Consider the following 24,974-nt stretch of genomic DNA (forward strand, 5'->3'; position numbering starts at 1 on the left):
TCCAGTAGAAATGAAACATTTTTTTTTTCTTTACTTCAATTCACCCGAAACAAGTAAACACACTGAGATGTAAAGAGTTACTATGAATTAACGACCAGATTTATAGGAGTACCTTAAGTGGGGAGTTGTGCAGTGAGATGCTTGTTCACATTACATTTAAATTTCTGCCTGTTAGTACATCCAGGAGAGAATTCTGCAGGTAAGTGGTTTGATGATAAAGCTATTAGAGTAGAAAGCCTTCCGGTATATGAGAATCACTACGGTGAAGTTGGTGTGCCTATCAGGTTGGTCGAGGGGGCACATGTACCAATTTCATCGGAACATATTCTGTTGAAGATGCCACATTGCAGTAATGGAAGAGAGACTATTTATTTATAATTATTATGTGATATGTTCCGTGGAAGAGATATATTCGTTTGAAGTAGTTGAGTGGTCCTGGCTACATATTCATGTAATAATCTTGTAAGACACCTTAATGAATGGGTGTTCGTGGTCGGAGTTTGTATATTCTTAATGTGAGGTTTTTGGTGTACCTCTCCTAGCCAACTCTACCAGTCGGTATTTATAGCATAATCAGTCAATCATATTCTTTACATTGTAAATCTTCTTCTAGTATATAAATCTCAAACGTCTGTTAGTGTGTATATTTGTATGTCTCGCTGAAACTTTCGACATTCATGACCAACACTGACAAAATAGCTATCGTTTGAAAGCTCAGTCTCTCTGATGACAAATATCCAAAAATTGGCCAAAAACATTCATTCTTTCACGGTCAACAAGGCCGTTTTTTTTTGTTTTTTTTACAAGGAGGGGTCACTTTTTTGTTGATATTTTTGCAAAGTCACTATATGCCTTGCAATGACTAAGCTTAATTTGAACGGCGACAACGTTGTATGTCACTGTGGGCATGGTGACTAAACCATTTGCTTTTTTTTTTTTGCTTTATTTTCCTCTAAGCATTACATGTTCGAGCCTGTCTGCTACTTTTTTTTTTGTTTTACGCTCGCATGGGTACTTGCTGCTATTTTCATTTTATTCTTAGGGGGTTTTGAAACATTTTTTTTTTTTTTTTTTTTAGGGCTTTGTTGATCAATACCCTTACCATAAAACTTCTCTACACCTGGGCAACACCGGGAACCCCCACTAGTATTATATAAAGAAACATTAAGATGTTATTTTAAATAATCATGTCATTCTTTTTTTTTGTTTTGTTTTAATTATTATAATTAACTAGCAGTTCCGCCCAGCTTTGCTCGGGCCCTATGTATTGTTCATAAGTTCATATGCATATGTATATATTAAAAAGTGTGCATATGCCTTTCTATATAATAGGCTTCCTTAACTACCATAGAGAAAAGTTGTTAGAGACTGCAGAGATCAAATTTTCTTTTCCTTTGACCCTAATTTTGACCCCTTAACATTTATAGTTTTGGGCTCAAATCAAATTATAAAATTAGATCCATGTCCAAGTAACCTATATCTAAAATTTCAAGCATTTAGACCCAAAATTGGCAGAGGAGTTTGGTAGAGTTCTCAAAGGTCAAATCGTTGAACTTTGACCCCTTAACAGCGAAATTTCTGGCTAAAACCCAATTAAAAAGATTTTCCCAAATCTCAATACCCCGTATGTCAAATTTCGAGTCTGTAGACCGAAAATTAACAGTTATTTGGTAGGAAAACGTACACAGACAGACAGACAGACACACACACACACACACACACACAGACATTTTCACTTTTATAGATATATAGATTGTCTTTTTTGTTTATTCTTTTTATTAATATATAAAAAAAATGATTCCATTTTTTTCCCCCTCTTTTTAAGTGGTGGTTCAAAAGGGCTCCGATCTGTGAAAGATATTGAACAATTTTGCCAAGATTGTGGGGTAACGTCGGCCATGATTGCTCGTGCAGCGCAATGGAATTGTTCCATCTTCCGTAAAGATGGTCCTCTTAAAATTTCTGATGTTGCCAGGGACTACATCAAATACGTAAGTCATTTTAATTTTGGTATAAACACAGTAGTAGAGGTGGATTGAACTGTTTACTAGAATCAAGCAATATCAAACGCTGTTTATTGTTGTGACAGTGTAAGTCTCAAATTCCATTATTGCCTTGCAGACTAGTAATAATAATGATAAAAAAAAATACAATGGTATTATTAAAAAAGTGTATTAACTAAGTATGTTACAGAAGTATACATCATGATTCTGGGGACATAACTGCCATGAATCACTAAGTGATAATGTTGTGGTTAGAAGTAAGAAAGACAAGTCTTACCGTGGGTGCTCAGCGAGTGAGTTCAGGCGAAGAAAAGGAAGAACAAACATGGCGGCCAGCATTTTTATTTCGTCCGTTCTCGCGTAATCTCGTGTGTGCGTGAAGATGGAAACTATAAAACGATGTTCATTTCTCGGTGCTAGGAGATTATTCCCGATCAGGCAGGAGAGAAGGCAACGAGAGTAGAGACAGAGGACTGTAGCGATAATCTTTCTTGAACATTCCGTTTTTGTATTTGAGGTGAAACCCCCCCCCCCATTATACTTCAAATGTTTTAGATGTAATTGTATGCATTGTGTGGATAAGTCCATTAATTCTTGAAATAGCTATATCAACTAACTCCATAACTGTTGTGCAGTATTGCAACATGGTGACAAAGTGGAAGTATTTCTTACAAGTCGTTTGCAGGGGAATACTTAATTTAGAACTTTAGCAAAATTGGAAGCCCAGAGCATATGATTGATAGACAAAGCTGTTTGGATTTTCAGAGGTTCAAAAGATGAAAGATCTCTTTACTGACAATGCCTAACACAAACGACAACCACTCCTTAGTAAAAGGATACGTCTTGCCAGCGACGACATTTATATCGGATATCCGATTGCTGGAATGTGTATGGTAAGTTTGGAGAAAAAGATACGCACAATATTGCTGTGGAACTCTATACAGCGGGGCTGTTTTCCAGCTGACTACATCATGGTTCTTTTCAAGTCCAATGTAAACAAGTTCTTATTGAGCCGCCCTTTTAAATGATCAAATTCTACCAAATTTCCACCACTACCGATCATGACAGTGTTGTCTTGACAACCACCTGACACTCATTAACCTTATCCTCAAGTGGCCTTTCTTAAGAAATTTTTCAGTCATAGTACAAGCCCTAACTGCCATTGTATCGATCAATTTGATTGGTCGAATCTAACCAGACATGTCACATGCCTTTGGCGCCAATTTCTATTTCCCTTTCAGTTTTCTTCAGTTCGTTCCAGATCAGAGAAGGAGGAAGGACTCATTTTTATTATGTCTTCTGTTGCAATATTTTGGTGTTTTTAATGGGGTATGATCCCACACAGTCGGACGATTCTATTTATAAACGCTGCTGTTAAGAACTGACAAATCAAATTAATTCACGTTCTGCTACCAACTAATCAGAAACCAGAATTGCTTCATAAATATTAAACCTTTTCTGGAGCAATTTCACATGTTCTTTTCCGTCTCGACACGGTAAGAATATTTTGTTCTGTGGAACTATCTACTATAAAACAAGTCACCTCCCAGGACTTGTGTGTAACAGCGAACCATCTGAAACTGTTCTGAAACTCAAAATGGCTTACACTTCTAGAGGTTATGGGCCCAGCGTGCGTCTTTATTTCGATGGATCCGAATCAAAATTCGAATTGTGGCAAGTTAAATTTCTAGGATATCTACGAATCCAAAATCTACACAAAGTACTACAAACACAACCTGAAAACAGAAACGACTCCGAATTCATTGAAAAGAACGCAACTGTCTTTGCGGAATTAATACAGTGTTTAGATGACCAAAGTCTATCACTGGTAATGAGAGAAGCCCTGGACGACGGCTGCAAAGCATTAAACATAAGTAGAGAGCATTATTTATTGAAAGGAAAACCCAAAATTCTTTATACACTGAACTGACCTCTCTAAAACGAATGGAAGCCGAAACTATTACTGATTATATTATAAGAGCCGAGACAACTGCAAATTCTTTAAAAATGTCTGGTGAAGTTATAAGTGACAGTCTGTTAATTTCCATGGTCCTTAGGGGATTACCGAGTGATTTCAAGCCATTTACCACCGTGATAACCCAGAAAAAAAAACCCATGACTTTTAGCCAATTCAAGGTAGCACTCAGAAGTTACGAAGAAACTGAAAAAATGATCACAGAAAAAAACGAATCCACAAATATCATGAAATTTAAAAATACACATTAAAAACACCAAAATATTGCAACATCCTCCCTATTTTTGTAATGGGGAAGTCCCTTGTGTTTGTTCTGCTCAAAAATAAATATATATTTTTATATTCACTTAGACATAACAAAAATTAGAAATCATTTGGATCTTAGAATTTTAGCATTTAAAAAGACGCCATTTTTAATTGTGTTCAAATGTCAAAAAGGAAAATTACAGAGTTTTTTTTTTTTTTAATTTTTTTTTTATTAATGTCAGAAGGAGACTTGGGTGCTAACTTCTATGCTTCAGATCTCAGCCGTGGATGAAGTATAGAACATATTTGTAAAAGCCTACGAAATAGGCTTACTTATAAGACAGAATGTCTACAACCGCATTACGGACCCTTCTTATCATTGTGAACTTTTCATCTTCGGTATTCAGCCTGTTTGCGTTATTACCAATTTTTTAGGGCCATGAGGTCCAATGAAACAGTTAAATTCATCCTAACCTGCAACAGGGGATTGCAAAAGGACTAAAACTACCGCTTAATTGAAGAGATCTTCATGTACTGTCTTTGGCACATTCCATGTATCCGTCTCTCTAACCAATTCCAAACCGAGCCACACAGTGTGAGACCATGTGGCCCCTCCCCCATTGACAACAATCACTGACCCAATACTGCATGCTATGGTCTTCTTCTCTTTTATTTTCCATTCTTGTTCTGTCGTATTGTTGTCTCTCCCACAATTTTAGATCTGTACATGTGTTAGTGTTGCCATTAGTGGGGCAGATTGCTGAAACAATCTTTCACCTACTATGTATCACTAAGTGAAAGATTCTTATGGAATATTGAGATAACCTGCTCCACTAAAATAATGTGCCAAGTTTCACTAATTTTTATTAACAACTATCAGAGTTAGAACAAAAAAATCGTTTTGCATATAATTCTGGCACGCATTGTATATATCTACAAAGTCTCTATTTACTATGCATGGAGTATTGTTGCTACATCTGGGCTGATGCATCTACCACTAGTCTCTCCTTCTTAGACAGGGTCTAAAAAAGAGTCTCAAATCTAATAAAGAAGAGTAAAAATAATTAAAAAAAAACATGTTTTACAGTTCAGAGATTTATTAATGTTAAATCTTACTTTTATCTTTATTTTCATGGCAATTGCTCGTCTGAGCTCCAATCTATGGTTTCCCCTAGCCTGACTTTCATGAAAAACACTTGTCTAGATGAAACCACTATCCATAATTCCCTCCACCTCTTTATCTGTGCCTAAAGCTAAATGTAGATTCTATGAACAAAGCTTCTTTCTTAGAACTGCACGCCTGTGGAACTTTATTCTGTTTTCCTGCTTTCCAACTGACTAAAATATGGTTATCTTCAAGTCCAACATAAACAAGTTCTTGATGAGCCATCCCTTTAAATAATCCAATTTACTAAATTTCCACTTACTACAAAATTTTCCTTACTCTATAGTCATTAACTCTTATCCTCTGGGCCTTGATAAGTGGTGACTTCTTTGTAAAAAAAAAAAAATAGAAATTGCTTTCTTTTTGTTTTGCAATAGTTTTTGAAATGAGTTTCTAATTGTAGGTGTATATTTTGCGTTTATTTGTTTCAGGCAGTGTTGTACGATAGCCATTATGCGAATACGAAATACTGTGTTCTTCAAATATTGCGGGAAGATATGGACATGAAAGAAGGGCAGGAGACACTAGCTGTTATGTCGCTTGAAGAAATTTGGTAAGTGTTTGATTGACCCCCCCCTCCTCCCTCCCTCAAAGTGTTTGGAAGTAAAAAAAAAAAGAAGAAATATGTAGAACAAAAATATAGAAAGTGAGGTTAACAGAAAGACTCTGCGGAGGAGCTGGTTCTATAAGGCACACAAAAGCATTATAAAATAAGGTTATTAATCAAGGTGTGGAGGGAACTGGAACAAAGGACCAGATATAGAGGTCAATATATTTAGAGTTAGTTACATATTCTAGCTAAAACCACTATCAATAATTTCCCTCACTCTCTATCTGTGCCTAAACCTAAACATGGGTTCTATGAACAAAATTTCTTTCCTAGAACTGCATGTCTGTGGAACTCTGTTCTGCTGGCCCACTTTTCAGCTGACTACAATATAGTTTTCTTCAAGTTTAATGTAGACATCAAAATTCCATACACAGATTTCAGTAAAAAAAAAAAATAAATAAAAATACAACAGAAGTGACAAGCAGAGTGGAATACATGCACCCAAAATAAACTACATGAACACTAACCTACAATTAAAAAGGAAAACAAAACAGTAATAAAAGGATGAAAAGAAAACATTGTTTTGAACAGAATTAGAATTGGACACACTAACACACTCATACTTAATTGAAACTATAGAAAAATCAAAATGCACATTCTGTGGCCAACAAATGACAATAAAACATACACTAATGGAATGCCGGAAATACAAAAACATCAGAGATATATATTATACAGCAAAAGAAATCAAAGAATTATTCAATAAGGTAGCACCACATCAGATCATAGAATACTTTTAAAAAAAATACAACTATTCAAATTACTTTAAACACCAATAAAACCTTAAAATAATAATAAAAATTTACACAACCAAAAAGAAAAAACACAAACCATCCCAATTCAACAAATGGTTTGGCATTAAACGACCCATAGTGGTTGATATGCCATAAAAAACAACAACAAACAAAGTCCAATGTAAACAAGTTCTTGTTGAACCGTCCTCTTAAATAATCCAAATTATATCAAATTTCCACTACTAATGATTACTACGCTATTATTCGAGTGACTACTGTACACTCGAATAACCCCCTATCCTCAAGTAGCCTTCAGGTTTTGATAAGTGGTGACTCCTTTGTTAAAAAAAAATAATAATAATAATAATTAGTTCTAAGGGACAGTCTTCTTGAGGTTGAAGTTTCAATCCTCAGAGTGGGTGATACTAAGAATACAATTACGAATTACTTAAGACTTTTATCTGATCAAAACGAGAAAAACCTACCCTTGCAGATTAAATAAAGGTTTTTGTTTTAAATTTTATGCAGATTCTCCTGTTTGACAGAAACATTTCCGAGTTCTGTATATCAGATATATCTGAAAAAAGTCAAAGGTTACATCAGCCAAAACATTGTGAGAATAGCATCCAGAACGATAGGTCAAGTAATCAAAATAATACTAACAATGTTTTGGCCGATTTAGTTAGCGGTCCATTTTTTTAAACTTGGTAACTAGGAAAAAATTTTTAACTGAACACAAGAGTAGATTGTTCTCGTTCTGTCAACCATGACAGGGTATAAGTGTTACATTTAAACAGACAGGTGAGATTTATATTATAGATAACATAGAAAGTATGTATGTATGGTTGTATGTTTGCCGAAAACTTTTGACAGAGGTGACAGATTTTCATGAGATTGGTATCGTCTTCGGACGACAAATATCGAAAAATTGGCTAAAAATATTAATTCCTTCACCCTCAACTGGGCACTTTTCTACACGGAGGGGGTCGCTTTTTTCACCGATATTTTCAAAAGTCATCCCCTTTTCGATTAACTAGCCTTAATTTAAACCTTTGCCACTTCCGGTTTGGCGATCGACGCAACGGCAAAGATGTCACTTTTCTTTTTTCCACGTTCTTTTCCTCCTTTGTGGTACGGGCTCGAACCTGCCTACCTACTACCACATTTTTTTTGCTCAACACACATCTCCAAACATCCGGGCAAGCTGTGGTAGGCAACCCATTCAGTGATGGCGTCACGATAAAAAATACCCTTGATAGTCCTAGCAAAGCATCAAGTGTTCAGCTACGGACAAGATTTGAATTCTACTACAAACTTGTGTAATGAGTTCAATCTCGGCTGCGGCTGCATGTTACGTTACACTTTACAGCTCCTCGAGTTACACAAATTTAGTTGAATGCTGTACTCAGTTTTTTTATAGCTCATTCTCTTACACAGGCAATCACATTCCCAAGCCACCTCACAGAGCATGGAGATCAGCAAGCTTCACTTCTAGACCTATTCCTAATGACAACACCAAAGGATTGTATGACAAATGCCCATAGTCCACTCAGAAACAATGACCACCTTGTGATATTAATAGATATCACTCTTAAATCACAGCCCCAAGTTGAGGAGCCATTGCTCAAAACACCAGGGTACTACAAAAAGGTTGATTGGGAAGCCATAAGAAAACACATCAAAGAGTTCTTATGAAACAATATCTTTTCTATTCCTTCTGAACAGTGTGCCAATGAGACAACCGCAAGTACTATAGCAAGCTCCACTCTTCCCAATGATTCACTTCAAATTGTGCAGCTGCCATTGCAGAAAGGCAACATGCATTCCACCGGTTCATCTGTCATAAGTCAAGTACAAATAGGCAAAAATATATTAAGAGGGAAATAGCCACAGTTAAAATGAGTAATAATCCAAATAATAAAGAATCATAATTCTTATTTAAGATTTAAGTTTTTTTAATTTATGCCTTTCGTGCGCATTTCTTGTCAGTAAGCCCCAACTGATCACAAACGTATGTATTAAGTTATAATGCAAAGAGATGTCTAAGTTTATGTCTGTTATAGTCAGCTAACATATTTCCTAATTTTCTGCAGCACACTACTGGTGACAAAGCAAATCAGTTCCTTCACTTTTATTGTTCTACAGTATTCCTTTTGTGAAGCAATTTATTGAAAAAAAATAGAAAAGGACATTATTGAAAAGTATACAATAAAAATTAACAAAAATATGCAAATAAAATTAACACAATTAGTCTTTATCTTTACTTTTAATAACGAAATTGACAACTATAAAAACTTTTTATTTTATTTGAAATTTTATAAGAAATATGTTTATGAAATTATGAAAATAAAATTTTTTATTTAAAAAATAAATGTTTTTTATTAAAATTTTTATGTTTATGAAAGTATAAAAATAAAATTATTGAAATCAAAATAACAAATGACATTATTGAAATCAAAATAACAAAATTTCGAAAATCATTAAAAAAAATATATCCAATGCATGATATTCCCAAAATAGTTTAAAAAGATTTAAAAGAATGTTTTCAATAATTCTTAATAAAAATCTAATTTCAATAATCTATAAATATAAAAGCGAAAATGTATGTATGTATGTATGTATGTATGTATGTATGTATGTGTGTTCACTTTTTCTGTATGTCTACTAAAGGCTTTTTTCAGAGAAGTGGTCGCTCGCTTCACAACTTTTTAAAACTTTTTATATCACATATAAATCGTAATATCTCACAGTTAACAACGAAGCTCGCCTGTCTATTTAATTTGCTCGATTTCAGGAAGATAAATATTCAACATTTGTCGCTCGCCGCATGTGGGTTAGTCTTTTCCCTATGGGAAAATAAAAATCCCGCAGTCAAACTTGACCTCATTAACTCATTAAAACGGGCACCTGCCAAATCCAAATGATTAAATAAATTCAAACGTGTTTCCGTTAGCATCTCGCGGTGGGGCAATGGTTAACGTCGCACTTTTTTTTTTTTTTTTCACACTTTAATTTACAACTTTGCCTCGACGGTTCGGGTTCGATCCTCATACTTACTTTTTTTTTAACCCCCCCCCCCCCCGGAGTTTCCACACACACCTCCAAACACCCGTGCAACGCCGGGTACCCCTCGCTAGTCTATATATATAAAAACGAAAATGTGTGTATGTTTGTATGTATGTGTGTTTGTATGTCTCGCAAAAACTTTTGACACTGGTCACGGATTTTCACGAGATTGGTATCATTTTAAAGTTCCAACCTTCGCCTGACAAATATCGAAAAATTGGCCAAAAACATTAATTTCTTCACCCTAAAATCATCAGTTTTTTACAGGGAGGGGTCAGCAAAAACCGTCCTCTTATGACAAATTCGCTTCTACGCATGCGCAAATGACGTCGGAACATGATTTAGTTTAAATTAAAAAAAAAACGATCCAATTTCGTCGACGTCGTCTTAGCTCAGTTGGTTAGAGCGCCACCTCATTATCTAAAGGTTTTGTGTTCGAATTGTGGTGTGAGGTGTCTTTTTTTTTTTTTCGATTTTTTAAATTTTAATATTGAAACAGTGTTATTTAAGCCAGTTTTTTAAAATTTTTTTTTATTTTTCAGATTTAAAAAAAATTTTTTTTATTTTTCAGATTTTTTTTTAAAGAAGTTTTAGCGTTCGTTTTTCTGTTTTATTTTTCCATCACATTTGCGTTTTCTTTTTTGTTTTTCCCATTTTTACATTTAACATCGTTCGTTTGCCTTACGTTAGTTTTTTTTTGTGTTTTTTTTTTTATTTTTTAAAGTTTTAACTTTTTTTTTTCTTAATATTTACTTTGCTTATTCTTATGTTTTGATTACTCCCCCCCCCCTCCCCTGCCCGAGGACACACACCTCTAAACACCCGGGCAATGCCAGGTACCCCCCCCACCCCCGCTAGTTCTTAACTAAAATAAGACCGAAAAAAAAATCACAGTGATCATTAAATAATAAAAAGGAACAATCGGAAAAACATAATACAAAGATATAGGGAAGATATAGGCAGGAGAGAAAAACAGTGAAGGAACGGACTTACCTTGTCACTGCTTCTGGTAGCAGACACACTGGAAGTTAGGAGGTATGTTAGCTGACTATAACCATTTATGTCTTAATCAAAAGACGAACGTATTGTAAAAAGAGGTTAATTCAATGTCTGATTTGAGGCGCTGAATGTCATAACTCGGTAAGCATCACAAACAAAAAACAGAGAAAAACCCTGTTAAAGTTTAGCGACTTTCAAAATGCCATAGAATCTGAACTGTGAAAGATGTTCATGTGATGTTTTTCTTTATTGTGTTGCTTAAAACATTAGCTTCTTTTTGTTAGCAAGCAAGGTGTTTTGGAAGACAAAAGCTTCAACAGTGTTTTCTTCTTTTCTATAACAACAACAAACGACGCAGTAATAAACATTGTGCTCACATTCAGTGTTATACCAAACCTACTTTACGATATAAATAGCTGATATTTTTACAGAAAGTAGTTAACTGCATGTACTTTCACGCAAACCACAATAAATATTTTCACAATCAAAAAACAAAACAACAGTAATGTAATAAGATGAGCAGATCATCACTTAAACATTTTTTTTTTTTACTGCTGCAAAAATAGTAATAACATTTTTATCAAAACACTGAACAGCTTTGCTCTTATAGAATAATAAAAGAAATAATAATAAACAGCAAGTTTACCGAATTAAGGCACTGATTCTGTGAGCCAGGTGATCGCCAATAACACTACAGGTGACATCGAATGTACACAAAGGCCCATTATTGACCTTATAGCCTGAGGGACAACACTGTCACTGGTTTCTTTCCAAGTTTCAAACATTGGGAGAGGATAATGCTAAAACATAAGAAATGTTTCATTGTAAAATGAATATAAACGCCTTATATGATAAGCAGGTGGACTGCGGCTGTGGTTATAATGTGTATTAGTTTATTTCTACCCATATTCCAGTCTGAATTCAACCATAACTACTCTTGTACGTGTTAGAGGACGCTATGAGGAATTAAATGATATACTAACTTGATATTTTGCCGCGATGATGCTTACCGAGTTATGACATGCAGCGCCTCATTTAATCTCCTGCTATGACTGGTATCATAACAAAAAAAAAGAACTAATAGGTTATCTCCCCTTGTCTATTGTCTTGTTAAAAAACCTGACCTGAATAGCTTCCTGAATGCACCAAACATTGATGTTATTGTTTTTCCTTTTTCTTTTACAAAACTCAATCATGTTCTGCAAAGGCAAAAACAAAACAACTGTTTTCATTTACAAAGTAATCAAACCAAAATATACATAATGAACAAATATTTGGAGATATAAAGAACTTGAAGCATAAAACATTTTGGCATTAAAGGGTTGAGGCACAGTAAGAAAAAAAAAAACAGACCAATGAATAAATATTTGAAGATATAAAAAACTTATAGCATGAAACATTTTTTTCAAAATGACTGGATTCTGCATTAAACAACCTGAAAAGGTTTGATATGGCATGAAATAAAAACAACTGAATGTATCTGATTTAAGTGAAGTCAAATTCAAAATAGAGAATTTTCTGGAGTTATTCTACTTTTTGGTCTCGACAATGATGCCTCCGTTCATTCTCAAGAGACAATGGATACCTCCTGTAAGCGTAGCTGCGCGAGTAATTATGAGACAAGGGTTGCGTAATCTACACACACCTCTCCTGAATCGACACTGCTTGAGTTCAGTGGCAAGGAGAAGGGCTAGACGACTGGAAACGATGCCGAGATAAGCAGGGAGCACATGCAGTACCTAGAATTCCCAGATGGTAACTCATTTTAGTATTGACCAAGCTAAACATTGCTTTACTTCAGTGATCTAACAAGAACCAATATGTTAACGGGATTATGCCGTAGATATTAAATGTGTATAATGCCTTTTCGTTATCAAAAAAGTTTTAGTACTTTTTCATTATTAGAGTGAAAATCGAAACATTGAATTCCAAGCAAAACCAATCGTATCTACTTAATTGTCATGTCGCAGTAACGTTAAGGTAGAAAATTATGTCAACAGTTTTGGAAGACAATTAATGAAAATTCAGTTTTACTAAAAAAACATAAACAAGAGAGTTCCAATTGTAACAAGGGAGGTAATTATTTTCTGAAAATAGTAGTCCAAATAACACAAATTATCAGTGCTCATCTACTTGTTCTTTTTAAATTCAAATAAATTTAAAAAAAAAAAAAAATGTTTTCAGTAAATTGTGATTGTTTTTCTTGTTTCAGTCATGTTTGGGGCTTGGACTCATTTTATAAAGAAACAATGAAAACAAGAAGGAAAAGAAGTCACAATCTATCGATTTCAAAGGAAAATGATGATGAACCGTGTATTAAGCAGCAGAAGACGGAAGACGGCAAGACTTTGGTGCAGATGCTGATACGTTATGTCAAGTAAGTATTAATAAGAAAAAAGCAGCAAAGTCCCACCCCTTCACTGTTGAGTTCCCTACATGCCAGAAAGTTTTCTAATCTAATAATTTCTTCCCATAGACTGCTAGACTTTTGAATTCACTATCTGTTTTCATGCTTCCCTGACTATACTGCATATAACCTTTGTTTTCATCACCCTGGGCATGTCCTTGTTATTTGTGGCAATACAGTGATACATTTTGAGGGTGCTGGCAATGGTCCTGTTGTCATAATTTGACTTGGTAGAGAGCATGAGATGTACAGCGGTGCATCTCCGATCTCACTCTTAGGATTTATACACAACTGGCCAATCTAGTAAATGGCCTGCAACAAAAAAAGAAAACTGGTTTTCATCAAATGGAAGTGCAATCATGTCGTCTTTTCTAGGGCGACCATTTTATCATTTCACCCTATAGTCTAATATTTGATCTTTAAAGACATTAACATTTTTTAGCTAGGAGTAAAATGGGTGCTTCTATATTATAATAATGAAAAAATATTGACTTCCAAATAAAACAAATGTTACCTACAAAATGTTCATGTCGCAAATAGTAACATATCCAAAATTTATGGAAAACAATAAGGTAAAAAAATAATTATTCATGAAAAACAACATTTGTAAAATCTAGCGATTTGGTTTTAAAATCTACTGATTTGGTTTTAAAATCTACTGATTTGGTTTTAAAAATCTAGCGATTTGGTTTTAAAATCTAGTGATTTGGTTTTAAAAATCTAGCGATTTGGTTTTAAAATCTACCGACTTAAATTGGAAAGTTAACGGATGAAGTTGTTTTAGTTTTCTAATTTCTCACAAATTTAATCAGTTACTTTTTTATAAAAAGATTTTTTAAATTCAAACGTTTAAAAAAAATGGAACCTACATAATTGTCATGTCACAAATAGTAACATATCCAAAAATTATGGAAATGATAAGGTAGGAAAATAATCATTCATGAGAAACAGTTACGATAAGGGTAAAAATAGTTTGATAAGATTAAATGCTGGGTTGGACATTTGGGTCACGTGACATGAGCAAAAAGGGAAGTAACTCAGTTGAAAGCAGACGGAATTATTTAGAAAACAAAAATAGGCATAACACTTATACATAATTTGTGAATTTTAAAAATAACTTTCTTAACTGTTTCTATTTTTTTTTTTTTTTCATAAAAAAATAACTGATTGAATTTGTGAGTAATTGAGAAACTTAATTACCTCACCTATTAACTCTCCAATTCAAAGTTGGTAGATTTTGAAACGAAATTGATAGATTTTACAAATATCTTTTTTGATGAACAATTAATTTTTTATCTTATCGTTTTCCATAATTTTTGGATATTTTACTATTTGCAACATGACAATTACGTAGGTAGCATTTGTTTTACTTGAAATTCAACATTTTTTTCGTTATTGTAATATAGAAGCACCAAATTTTTTATATTGCTAGACAAGATAATTAACCTTTCTTCTATGCAGATTAATTGTTATTTGTTTCTTATCAGATGTTATTTTGTGAATACTGGATTTTTCAATGTCTTTCCTGTGTGTGATACATAAAAAATGGCTGTACCAGTGATTTCTTTGAAGCCAATAGAAAATGATTTTAACACTTTAAAATCAATGCCTAGAAAATTAGTTCTGCCTAGAATCTAAGTTTATCGGCCTAGGTCAAGTATTTGCTTATTTCTGCTCATAGACCAAAGATAAAAACAATATTTCTTGGAGGATTCACTAATCTAAAAAAACGCCTGTAATATAATCTACGTAAATAAAACAATAAATGTATATATGTGTTCATGTAACTATTGAACCGATAAATTTTTAAACTACTGGTCACATAACACTGAACTTAACAGGAAATAGTAATCATACACCAGGTATGGGTTTTAACATCTTTGGATGGATGGGCGGATGAATAATGTATACACAAATGTCGCCAAGTTGAAATGCAGAATGTTCATTTCAACTTGCCAACATATTTCTATTACTTTTGCGCATGTGCAAATTCATTCATAGCTTGAAGTGATTTAATTTTAAATCTTTCTCATCTGTTAATAGCTCAAATGATAGGGAGCCTGGCTAGAGCGCTAAATGTTTTGATTTCGATTCTAGCTGATGGCACCCAAGTCACTTTTTTTTTTTATAATTTTTTAAATCAGCACTATATATTAGGTGCAATATAATATTCAATAGAGTATTGGCTCTGTAATAGATATGAAATCTGCATGAATTGAAATATATTTAAGCATATTTTACTACTGGGAAAAACTGGGTTCCCCCTGATAGTACTTGAATAAAGAGAATACTCCATAATCATGTTGACATACCGGTTCCCGCTAGATCATCAAAGCTAAGCAACAACGAGCCTGGTCAATACTAAAATACCAAGTGCTGTATGTGCTCTCTGCTTATCCTGACATTGTTTCCAGTCGCCCTGTATTTCTTTTTGCCACTGGAATCAAGCAGTGTCAACTCAGGAGAGGAGTGGTTAGGGATTGCACAATCCTTGCTTCACATTTACTTATGCAGACACTCTTAGAGTATTCGTTGTCTTTCAAAACTGAACAAAGAAAATAGAATCATCTATTTTATTTATAAATAGAATGAGAACTTACAATATGCTACGATTATTTGCCAGGAAGAGTTACTTGATTTGTCCGTGTCATAAGGACATCTCTGGAATGGTTATTAGGCCCTTGGTATGGCAACCAACTCCCCGTTTGTTAAGCACAACAAAATGATAGGCACACCCACCTTAAACTAAGGGGTTGATACAAACATTCATTTCTGTTACATCAAGGATGGGCCACTAGGGTTGATTTGATGTCGGCTACATCTGCTGGTGAGTCTCTTCTCAGAGTCATTAGTCGCAGTATATTTATTGTCATCAATATCAGCAGCAGGGGTTGTTGAGTTGAAATTGAATGCTTGAATAAAACATGTGACAAGAAATCTTTTTTTATAGAAATAGAATTGTTTTATTTTTAACATTTAAATTCAGTGATTGTTGACCCATATCCATCGCAGATGGCCCTCACTGAAAAAAACTACATATCTGTGTTTGACGACACTTGCAGCTAAACTTTTTAATACAATACAATTCTTCTCTCTTGCAGAGAGAGAAAAGAGTGATGAAAAGAGAGAAGAATGAGAGAGAGAGAGAGAGAGATAGACATGCATACTTGCTAAAACCAAAACCACTGAAATATCGTCATTGTTTAAGAAGCTGATGTCAGAATGCAGATTTAAGCTTTGTCCCTTTTGCACCTATTACATAAAGAATTTGGCTCAGCAACTATCACCTGTCAATCTGAACCCCCAGTTGATATGTGCTAACATTTTGAAATATCTGCACTAACCGTTCTCTGCATGAGTATAGGACAAGTCTGGTACAAACTTTACTAATGCTGAAAGCCCAAGCTACAGTGTAGAAAATTGTTAAAACTAGTAGGACCCACGGAAATTTCATGGAACAGGAAATATATTTTTTCTCCTTTTCCTTATCACAGGTTTGACTTTAATCCTGAATATTTGTCTTGTTTTCTTATCTTTCTCCTAAATCTTTTTTGTCGAAAATACTATTATTAACCAATACTTTTTCTTATATTTAAAACGAGAAAAAAAAAAAAAGTCTCCCATGAAATTGAACATTTCCCAAATTATATTAGCATATTATCTGAACTCAAAAACACAAAGCTTTTTTTTTTTCTTCTAAAGTATGCATTACTTCTAGCTAAAGTTAATACATAACCCTAAAGGTAATACTTCTTAACCAGCTTTTTAAATGAGTTAAAAATAACCAGACTTTTTCAATTTGATAAAAGTTCCATTATAGCATATTTATTATGGGGTGGAGCTGGAACGGTTTAACATCCCAGCTCGACCTAGATAAAGGCAAAAAGTATCCATGCATTAACATGGGAGGGGAGAGCATCTTCAAGTACTAGCCTAAGCCGTGAATGGGGCAACGGACTTATACTAAGTAGATATTAATAAGTCCTTCTCACCTTTTTTTATTTTATTTTCTCAATGGAGAGTAGATAATGCATGTGGATGTGTTATCGGCAGCTCCAGTAACTCTCGCTTCTCCTTTTTTGTCCTTCAGTCCTCATTTCCAATGAATGATTTTTCTGACAAAGGATGAAGAAAAAGCTGCTTTCCAGGTCGGTAGTACTTTGTAAAGAGTAGCCTGAGATGTCAGAAAATTTCTGTTTCTATGTCTATCCTTGTGGCCATGTCACTAGTAAGGGTGCTGGAGGTAAACGTTTCATCTGGGCTGACGTTACCCACCTGATAGTCAGGGACCCGAACCTTGGATTAACCACTAAGGAGTCTGTCCTATCAGCAGGTGCAAAGTACTGCTGTACTGCCATTTGGTGAATGGATTCTGGACCATACAGTAGTTTCTGGTAGGGCCACCTGATGCCATACTAGTGGGTAATTGTTACGGCTTTACCTTATCATGTGCTACAAAAAAAAAAAAAAATTTCTTTTTTTCTCTCTTATTTTTCCTCTCTGTCCTGCTCCAACCAAGTCTACCAACCTGCTCCACAAACCCGAAAACCTCAACAATCATGACAAATCTCCAAAAAAGAAACACAAATAAACCTAGAACCCCATCCTCCAACGTAGACCCCTACTATCAGGTCTCCTTCTCCAACATCAGGAGTCTATGTTCCAACCTTCCAGAGGTTTAAACATAATTACAGGAGACGAAACCGGACATATTCTTTCTAAGTGAAACTGGCATAGGGCCAACCACTTCTCTAGACGAATTCATAATTAAAGAATACTCTAACTTAACATCTAAATCTGGCTCCCAAGATCGCCATGGGCAAGATGGCTTTCCATGTGGTAGGGATATCTCCAGAGAAGACCCTAATTTACCTTATATGTGCTTCCGGGTTCCACTAGCTTACACCACTGCATTTATATTTGCCCTCTATCGCCCCCACAACAGTGGGGTTACTATCTTTAAGAGCATATCTGAGAAAATTGACCACATCCTGTCTGCTCATCCTTCGGCTAACATTTACATTTGCGGTGATTTCAATGTCTATAATGTGGAATGGCTGACCCACTCAAATAAAACCGATGACGAGGGGAGGTTTTGTCATGATTTTGCCATTGCCTATGACCTCGCTCAGATTGTTCACGAACCCACCCGTGTGCCTGATACACCCAGTCAATATGCAAGCCTTCTCGACCTTTTCCTCACAACTTCCCCTGAGCTGAGTTCATGTTCCGTTCTATCTTCTCTGGGATCCTCTGACCACTCTGTTGTAGAAGTTAGAATAAAAATGAAATGTAATAAGTCTTCAGACGTAGCTCTCCACCGTACTGTATATCGATACTCTATGGCTGACTGGGATAGCTTCTGTACATTCATATCTGACCTACCTCTGCATTCCATGTTTAAAAAGGATGTGTCCTCTATAGTATCAGACCTGACGGAATGGTTAATTGTAGGCATAGACCGATTCATATCATCCAAACAATTCCAACAAAAACCTAACAGCCAGCCATGGTTCTCCCCTGAATGTGCTGCTGCCATCGCGCACAGAAATCATTTTTCTATAGCTACCAACGTAATAGATGTACTGAGACTAAAGCTGCTTTCAGGACTGCCAGCAACCACTGTAAAAGAGTAATAAAAAATGTAAGAGAGCTATATGCTCAGTCTGTTAAATCCAAAGTAGCTGAGCAGCGGCTTGGTTCCCACCAGTTCTGGCAAATAGCGAACAGGATCTTGAACAGAAGTGTGCGTTCTATCCCAACTATCATCAATGGACCTTAGGTCATCTCGTCAGCATCAGACAAGGTCAAACTATTTGCCAAGAACTATGCGACAATGGCCATCAACTCCCTATATTTCCTCCTATAACAGACAACACACTGTGCAACATACAAATATCTGTGCTTGAGGTCGCCAAGCTAATCAAGAACCTTGATTCCAGTAAAGCAACTGGCCCTGACAGCATTCCAGTTATAGTGCTGAAAAAGCTCCAACCAGAACTTGCCCCCATACTTACAAAACTGTTTAAGCGTTGCCTTCAGGAGAAGTGCTTTCCAACACCCTGGAAAACCTCATCAATATGCCCTGTATTTAAGAATTCAGGTAAAAAGTCATCTCCCTCTCAGTACAGATCAATAAGTCTCCTGTGTGTCATGAGTAAGTTGTTGGAATCCATGTTAAATAAAGAAGTAGTCAACCATTTCAACAGAAGCAACCTTCTTAGTGACATGCAATATGGTTTCCGCTCTTCAAGATCTACAGCAGATGTGCTAACGGTTATATCACATAGGATTAGTGAATCTCTTGACAAAGGTTTCCTTTCCAGGGCAATTGCTCTTGACATATCGAAGGCCTTCGACAAGGTATGGCATAAGGGCCTACTTCACAAGATTTACAGCTACGATATTACTGGAAATGTTTTCTCAATCATTAAATCATTTCTCTCTGATAGGTTCATAAGAGTAGTGGTTGATGGGCAGAAATCAGAGGCCCACAGTATTAATGCTGGAGTCCCCCAGGGGTCCATCCTGGGCCCAACTCTCTTCCTGATCTACATCAATGATCTCCCTAAACACATACTTAAATCATTCGTTGACATCTATGCTGATGACACGACCATCTATGGCAACACATCAAAGGCCGTAAATGACAAAGTTCTCTCTAATTCTCTCTCTCGTCTGATCTTGAGCGCATGGTACAATGGGGGAAGAGGTGGCTGGTCACTTTTAATGCATCCAAAACCAAACTTCTATCTTTACATCATCAACGCTCTGATCTCCATCTGGCATCAATTGAAATGGATGGCTCTCGTTTTGAGGAGGCTCCATGTTTTGACAAGCTTCTGGGTGGACCTTTACTCCTGATCTGAAATGGAGCACGTACATCAAATCTGTTGCCAGGGACGCTGGGAAAATGGTGGGATCCTTTTACCGCTCCAGAAGATATCTCACTACTGATGCAATTCTCTGTCTATATAAAAGCCAAGTACGTCCAAGGATGGAGTACTGCTGCCACATCTGGGCAGGAGCTGCTAAAAAAAGCCTATCCTGCCTTGACAGAGTACAAAATAGACTTTGTTGTTTAGTGGGGGATGCCCTTTTCTCTTTCCTGCAGCCTCTCTCCCACAGAAGAGACGTTGCGAGCCTGTCTTTGTTTTATCGTTATTTCCATGGCAAGTGCTCATCTGAGCTCCAATCTCTTGTCCTCCCTCGCTAATCTTTCACGAGAAACACCCGTCTGGCTGAAACTACTCTCAATAATTTTCCCCACTCTTCATCTGTGCCTAAATCCAAATGTAGATTCCATGAGCAGAGCTTCTTTCTCAGAAGTGCACGATTGTGGAACTCTCTTCCGTTCGCCTGTTTCCCACCTGACTACAACTTGGATGTCTTAAAATCCAACATAAACAAATTCCTGACACTATCAAATCTCCAATACTAATGATTACTACAATACTATCTCATTGATTACTGTACACGCAATAACCCTTATCCCTGAGTGGCCTCCGGGCCTTGATAAGTGGTGACCCCCATGTAAAAAAAAAAGAAATATATTTAACAAAACTGTTTTGATAAAACTGGATGGCGCAGAAATTTACATTTTGGACAGAAAACTAACATGCACCAAATATGAGTTTTTTAACATTTTTATGAAAATATTGCCCATTGTATTTTAAATATAGAACTGACCCAAATGAGATAAATCAGTAAATATTAATAAATACTCAGAAAGTAATAATGTGCTACATAGTTCAATACAGATATTAAAATCACATATCAAGATCAGAGTGAGGATTGAACTCACAACCTAGGAGAAACAAAATGACTAGTTATTGAAATGCAATAACCAAATCCACATTATTAAGAAAAAAAGGTGCCGCTACAAATTATCTGTTTTTTCATTGGTTAAAAAGAATCAACTGATGTCTTTTGTTGCCTGGAGTTTGCTAACTTTGGACTGAAGCTGAAAAAGGTTATTTGCAGCACTCCATATTGGGATTCTTGAGATTAATAAACTTTGTACCAGACAGAGGTGGGATGCTGTGACATCAGTTAACCTTGCTCTGTGTTTATTTTGTGTAGTTCTAGGCAGTACACTTGCCCAGCTTTACCTTCTTTCTTTGAGAAGAGATTAGTTTATAGCTAATTGCATGAGACACCCCTATCAAAGAATTCCAACAGGGCTACTTGGGCATTTTCTGCAAGAACAGAATGCACCACCTCTTATGCAGTAGTCTAGTCTCTCTTCATTCTGGCCTTCTGCCACATCCTCTTGCAGCAGGAAGGAAGTTAAATACCTAGAAGGAAATAGAAAGGAAGGAAGCCTAAGAAAATATCCAGTGATTCTGAATTGCATTATTTTTGACCATGACAACAAGTGCATTAATATTTCAATATTTAGCTGGGGTACGCTGTCTGTTATATAGATTATAAATAGAACCCACTTTGTCAAGTGAGGAACTCTTCAGTAAATAGGATGAAGAGAGAGCTAACAAGGATTGATGCAGATACTCACCTGGCTGGAAGAAACGAAGTCCAGCAGATTGACACAGCTGACCAGAAAATAAATATCTGCTGATTTATACAGAAACACCCGCAAAGGTTACCTGCAGCTGGAAATATACCTGTTGCTAAATAAACAATAAAATAGAAGCTGTCTCCCATAAGAGATGTGGCTGCAGTGACTGTATAGGCAAAATTCAGGAATCGGTGTTACAGTTGTGGATGTATGGGTGTCCAAAGATGTTATATAAACTGGCCTGAGTTGAAATCAAACAAGTTTTCTGGCTAGTGAATTTGAGAGATCAATGCTTGTGAATTCCCATACTCTCTCTGTCCCTCTCTCATCCAACTTGTTTGCCACAAACAAGTAATAAAAATATACCATTATGTTTATATGCACTCAAGTGTTTGTCATCTTTCTTTTTAAACACAGTAGTAATAATTCATATCTTGAGTGTTATTTTCACAACATTTCAGTTGATGTAACTTCTTCGGGTCAAACTTGGGAAGTCTTTCTGGAATTTTGAACAAATCCTTTATTTAATCCATAGGGTAGGATGCCCTCATCTTATTAGTTGTATTTTGAATGTTGCTTGCACTGAGGATTGAACCATCAATCTCCAGAAGAGTGTACCTTGCAACTGAATTTTCATCAAGTACTTTATCCACTACATTATTGGTCCTTGCGAATTACTTAGGACTTCTACTCGGTCATGGCTGACAGAACGAGAGCATGCTACCTCTGTCAATTAAATAAAGGGTGTTTAAAAGTTTGTGCAGATTGCCAAGTTTGACAGAAAGAATCTTGTGCTTGACAAGATATACCTGAAAAAGGTTGGAAGTTACATCAGTTGAAACATGAAAATAAAACTTAAGATGAGAACAGTAGCTCAAATAATCCAAATAATTAGAATTTGGATATTCCTTAATATTGTATTAGATCTTTTAATAGTTAAGATCCTTTAATTAATTTCTTAAACCACAATGAATTATCAAAGCTTATCTAAAAAAAAAAATCAGAAATACAGTTGCAATATACAGCAATCCTATGAAATCTATTTTTATTTTTAATGCTGTTTTTCTTCATGAGAATAAATTCTTTTTTCTTTTCTTTTTTTCCAGAAAAGATTATCCGATTGGCATCAGTCCAAAGATGAAACTTTTTGAGTGGATAACAAAAAAGAGACTGAAACCTCCACATTACCTAACTGTACGTTTCTTTTTTTTTCCTTCTTTTTACTCATTTGTGGCACACCATCTTATTACCTTCGGCCTCGGACCGATTTCAACCCATCACCTCAAGCTCCATCTTTCTCAGCCCTTTCTAGCTATATTAATTTACAAAAATGATTTCTTTCCTCTGCTTACCCTTCTTACCAACTCTATCAAAGACCAAAAACTTTATCTATAACAACATGTAATAGTCATTTATAAGTTATCCCCCTTTATTAGAACTCTTTGCTGATGTCAGTTCAGAAATAGAAATGAGATTATGTACTCTTTCTCAACATGAGTACTGAGTATTTCTAACATGTAAAAGAAAGCATTAAGTGAACACCACTTCTCTTGATTCTTGACATCAGCCTTGTCTTTATACACAGTGGGTTTGACCACAACCATTGTAAGGAAGCAGGCCTGTCCACTGAAGAGTGACGTCATGCATGTGGTACAATCAAGCAAGATCTCTCAAACAGTCAGACTGTTGATAATTAATAAGAACTTTAAAAAAAAAATCATTAGAAAATATTTTAAAAAAAGAAAGGTACACAATTTTATTTATACTGAAACTGAACTTTATTCAATACAAATTAAAAAGAAAAAAATAAAGAATTATGTATGTAAAATTATGTATGTTTGAAGCAGGATACAATCAAATACTGCAAAAACTTAACGATGAATTCATGGAATAAACAAACAATAATTGAATAAAGAAATTAAAATGAATAAATTATTTAAAAAATGAAAATGAACAACGAATAAGTTTCAATGAAAACAAATGATAAATTATGAAAAAAATACATTAAATCTAAACAAATAATTTATGCAAAAATGATGCAAAAAATTAAAAACTATTTGGAAATAAATATACACCAATATGTTCAGATACAAATTTAATTTCATGATTGCTGATGTATCTCGAAAAAATCCTGTCTCAAAATAATTATTCTCATTTGAATTAAAAGAAAAATAATTAATCCATTCCAAAGGTAAGAAATTTACCCAAACCAAGCTCAAATTATATTAAAAATTACTAAAGAAAGATAAATATGACAGTAATGACTAGGGCTATGACACCAGAATATTCTTTTCATTATTTTGACTCTCGGGTATATATCAGTTAATATCTCATATGTTTTTAGGTAGAGTGATGTGGTTCTCGATTGATTAACTGTGTCGGATATATACTCGAGAGTCAAAATAATGAAAAGAATACCTCTTGTCATAGCCCTAGTAATGAGTCAGAAATTGATAAATAATAATACATGTTAATAAAAATAATAAAAAATAGAGTTGTACTCATGTACGGGATGCATGCAAGGAGAAGAGAGAGAAGCAAGGCTACCATGCACACACAATATAGTAACTAAAAAGGAGCAAGATTATACATGATTAAACATTTTGAATGAACTTACTAAATGCTTAATATTTAAGTCTTAATGTAACAGAAACGATGAATAAAAAAAAAAAGAAAGAAAAAAATTTTTAACCAATTTACTATGGATACAGGAATGAGTGGCTAATGAAAGTGAGCTAGAAGGAGGCAGAGAGAGAGAGAGGTCTGAGGCAGGGATTATCACATTTTGTTTTTGTTTTCCTATTATCTCATACTTTATTTCCATTGAGACCATTTTCTTGTTTTTGTTTTTTTTTCTTATCCCCGTCCCCATCCTTAAACTTAGGATCCAGGTTTCACACAATAAATGTTAAAATAAAGGAAAACGCACGAGAATCATAAACACACAACAACAATGAACACACTGCTTGATTTTTTTGAAATCGTATCTAAAAAAAAATATCATTGTATCTTGGGGTGTAAATATAGATACAATGCATTGTTGTATTTAAAAAAAAATTGTATCTTAGTGCATTCCTATTTCAAGGTATTACTGTATAAAGTTTACACATGACGTATTAGTGTATGAAGAAAGTTTACACATGATGTATTAGTGTATAAAGAAAGTTTACACATGATGGCGTAGATGTTTTTTATGCGAATATGTTGGGTCTTCTTGAGGATTGTAGAGGAGGGTAGGATGGTCTGCTTAT

At 35.0% G+C, this 24,974-nt stretch overlaps 1 protein-coding gene across 3 annotated transcripts in view; it reads left to right on the forward strand.

Moving 5' to 3' along the window:
- LOC145297716 (tRNA-dihydrouridine(20) synthase [NAD(P)+]-like) overlaps positions 1–24,974 on the forward strand; it is a 255,634-nt gene that overhangs the window by 101,491 nt on the left and 129,169 nt on the right. For all 3 annotated transcript variants that reach the window (XM_080143929.1, XM_080143926.1, XM_080143927.1), the window contains 4 exons: positions 1,826–1,991; positions 5,821–5,942; positions 13,011–13,175; positions 22,830–22,917. In XM_080143929.1, the coding sequence (XP_080000055.1) occupies positions 1,826–1,991; positions 5,821–5,942; positions 13,011–13,175; positions 22,830–22,917 (541 nt within the window). The remainder of the gene's footprint in view (positions 1–1,825; positions 1,992–5,820; positions 5,943–13,010; positions 13,176–22,829; positions 22,918–24,974) is intronic.

Source organism: Euprymna scolopes, chromosome 18 (genome assembly GCF_053919585.1).
Source record: "Euprymna scolopes isolate OS-2025 chromosome 18, ASM5391958v1, whole genome shotgun sequence".
Classification (NCBI taxonomy): Eukaryota; Metazoa; Mollusca; class Cephalopoda; order Sepiida; family Sepiolidae; genus Euprymna; species Euprymna scolopes.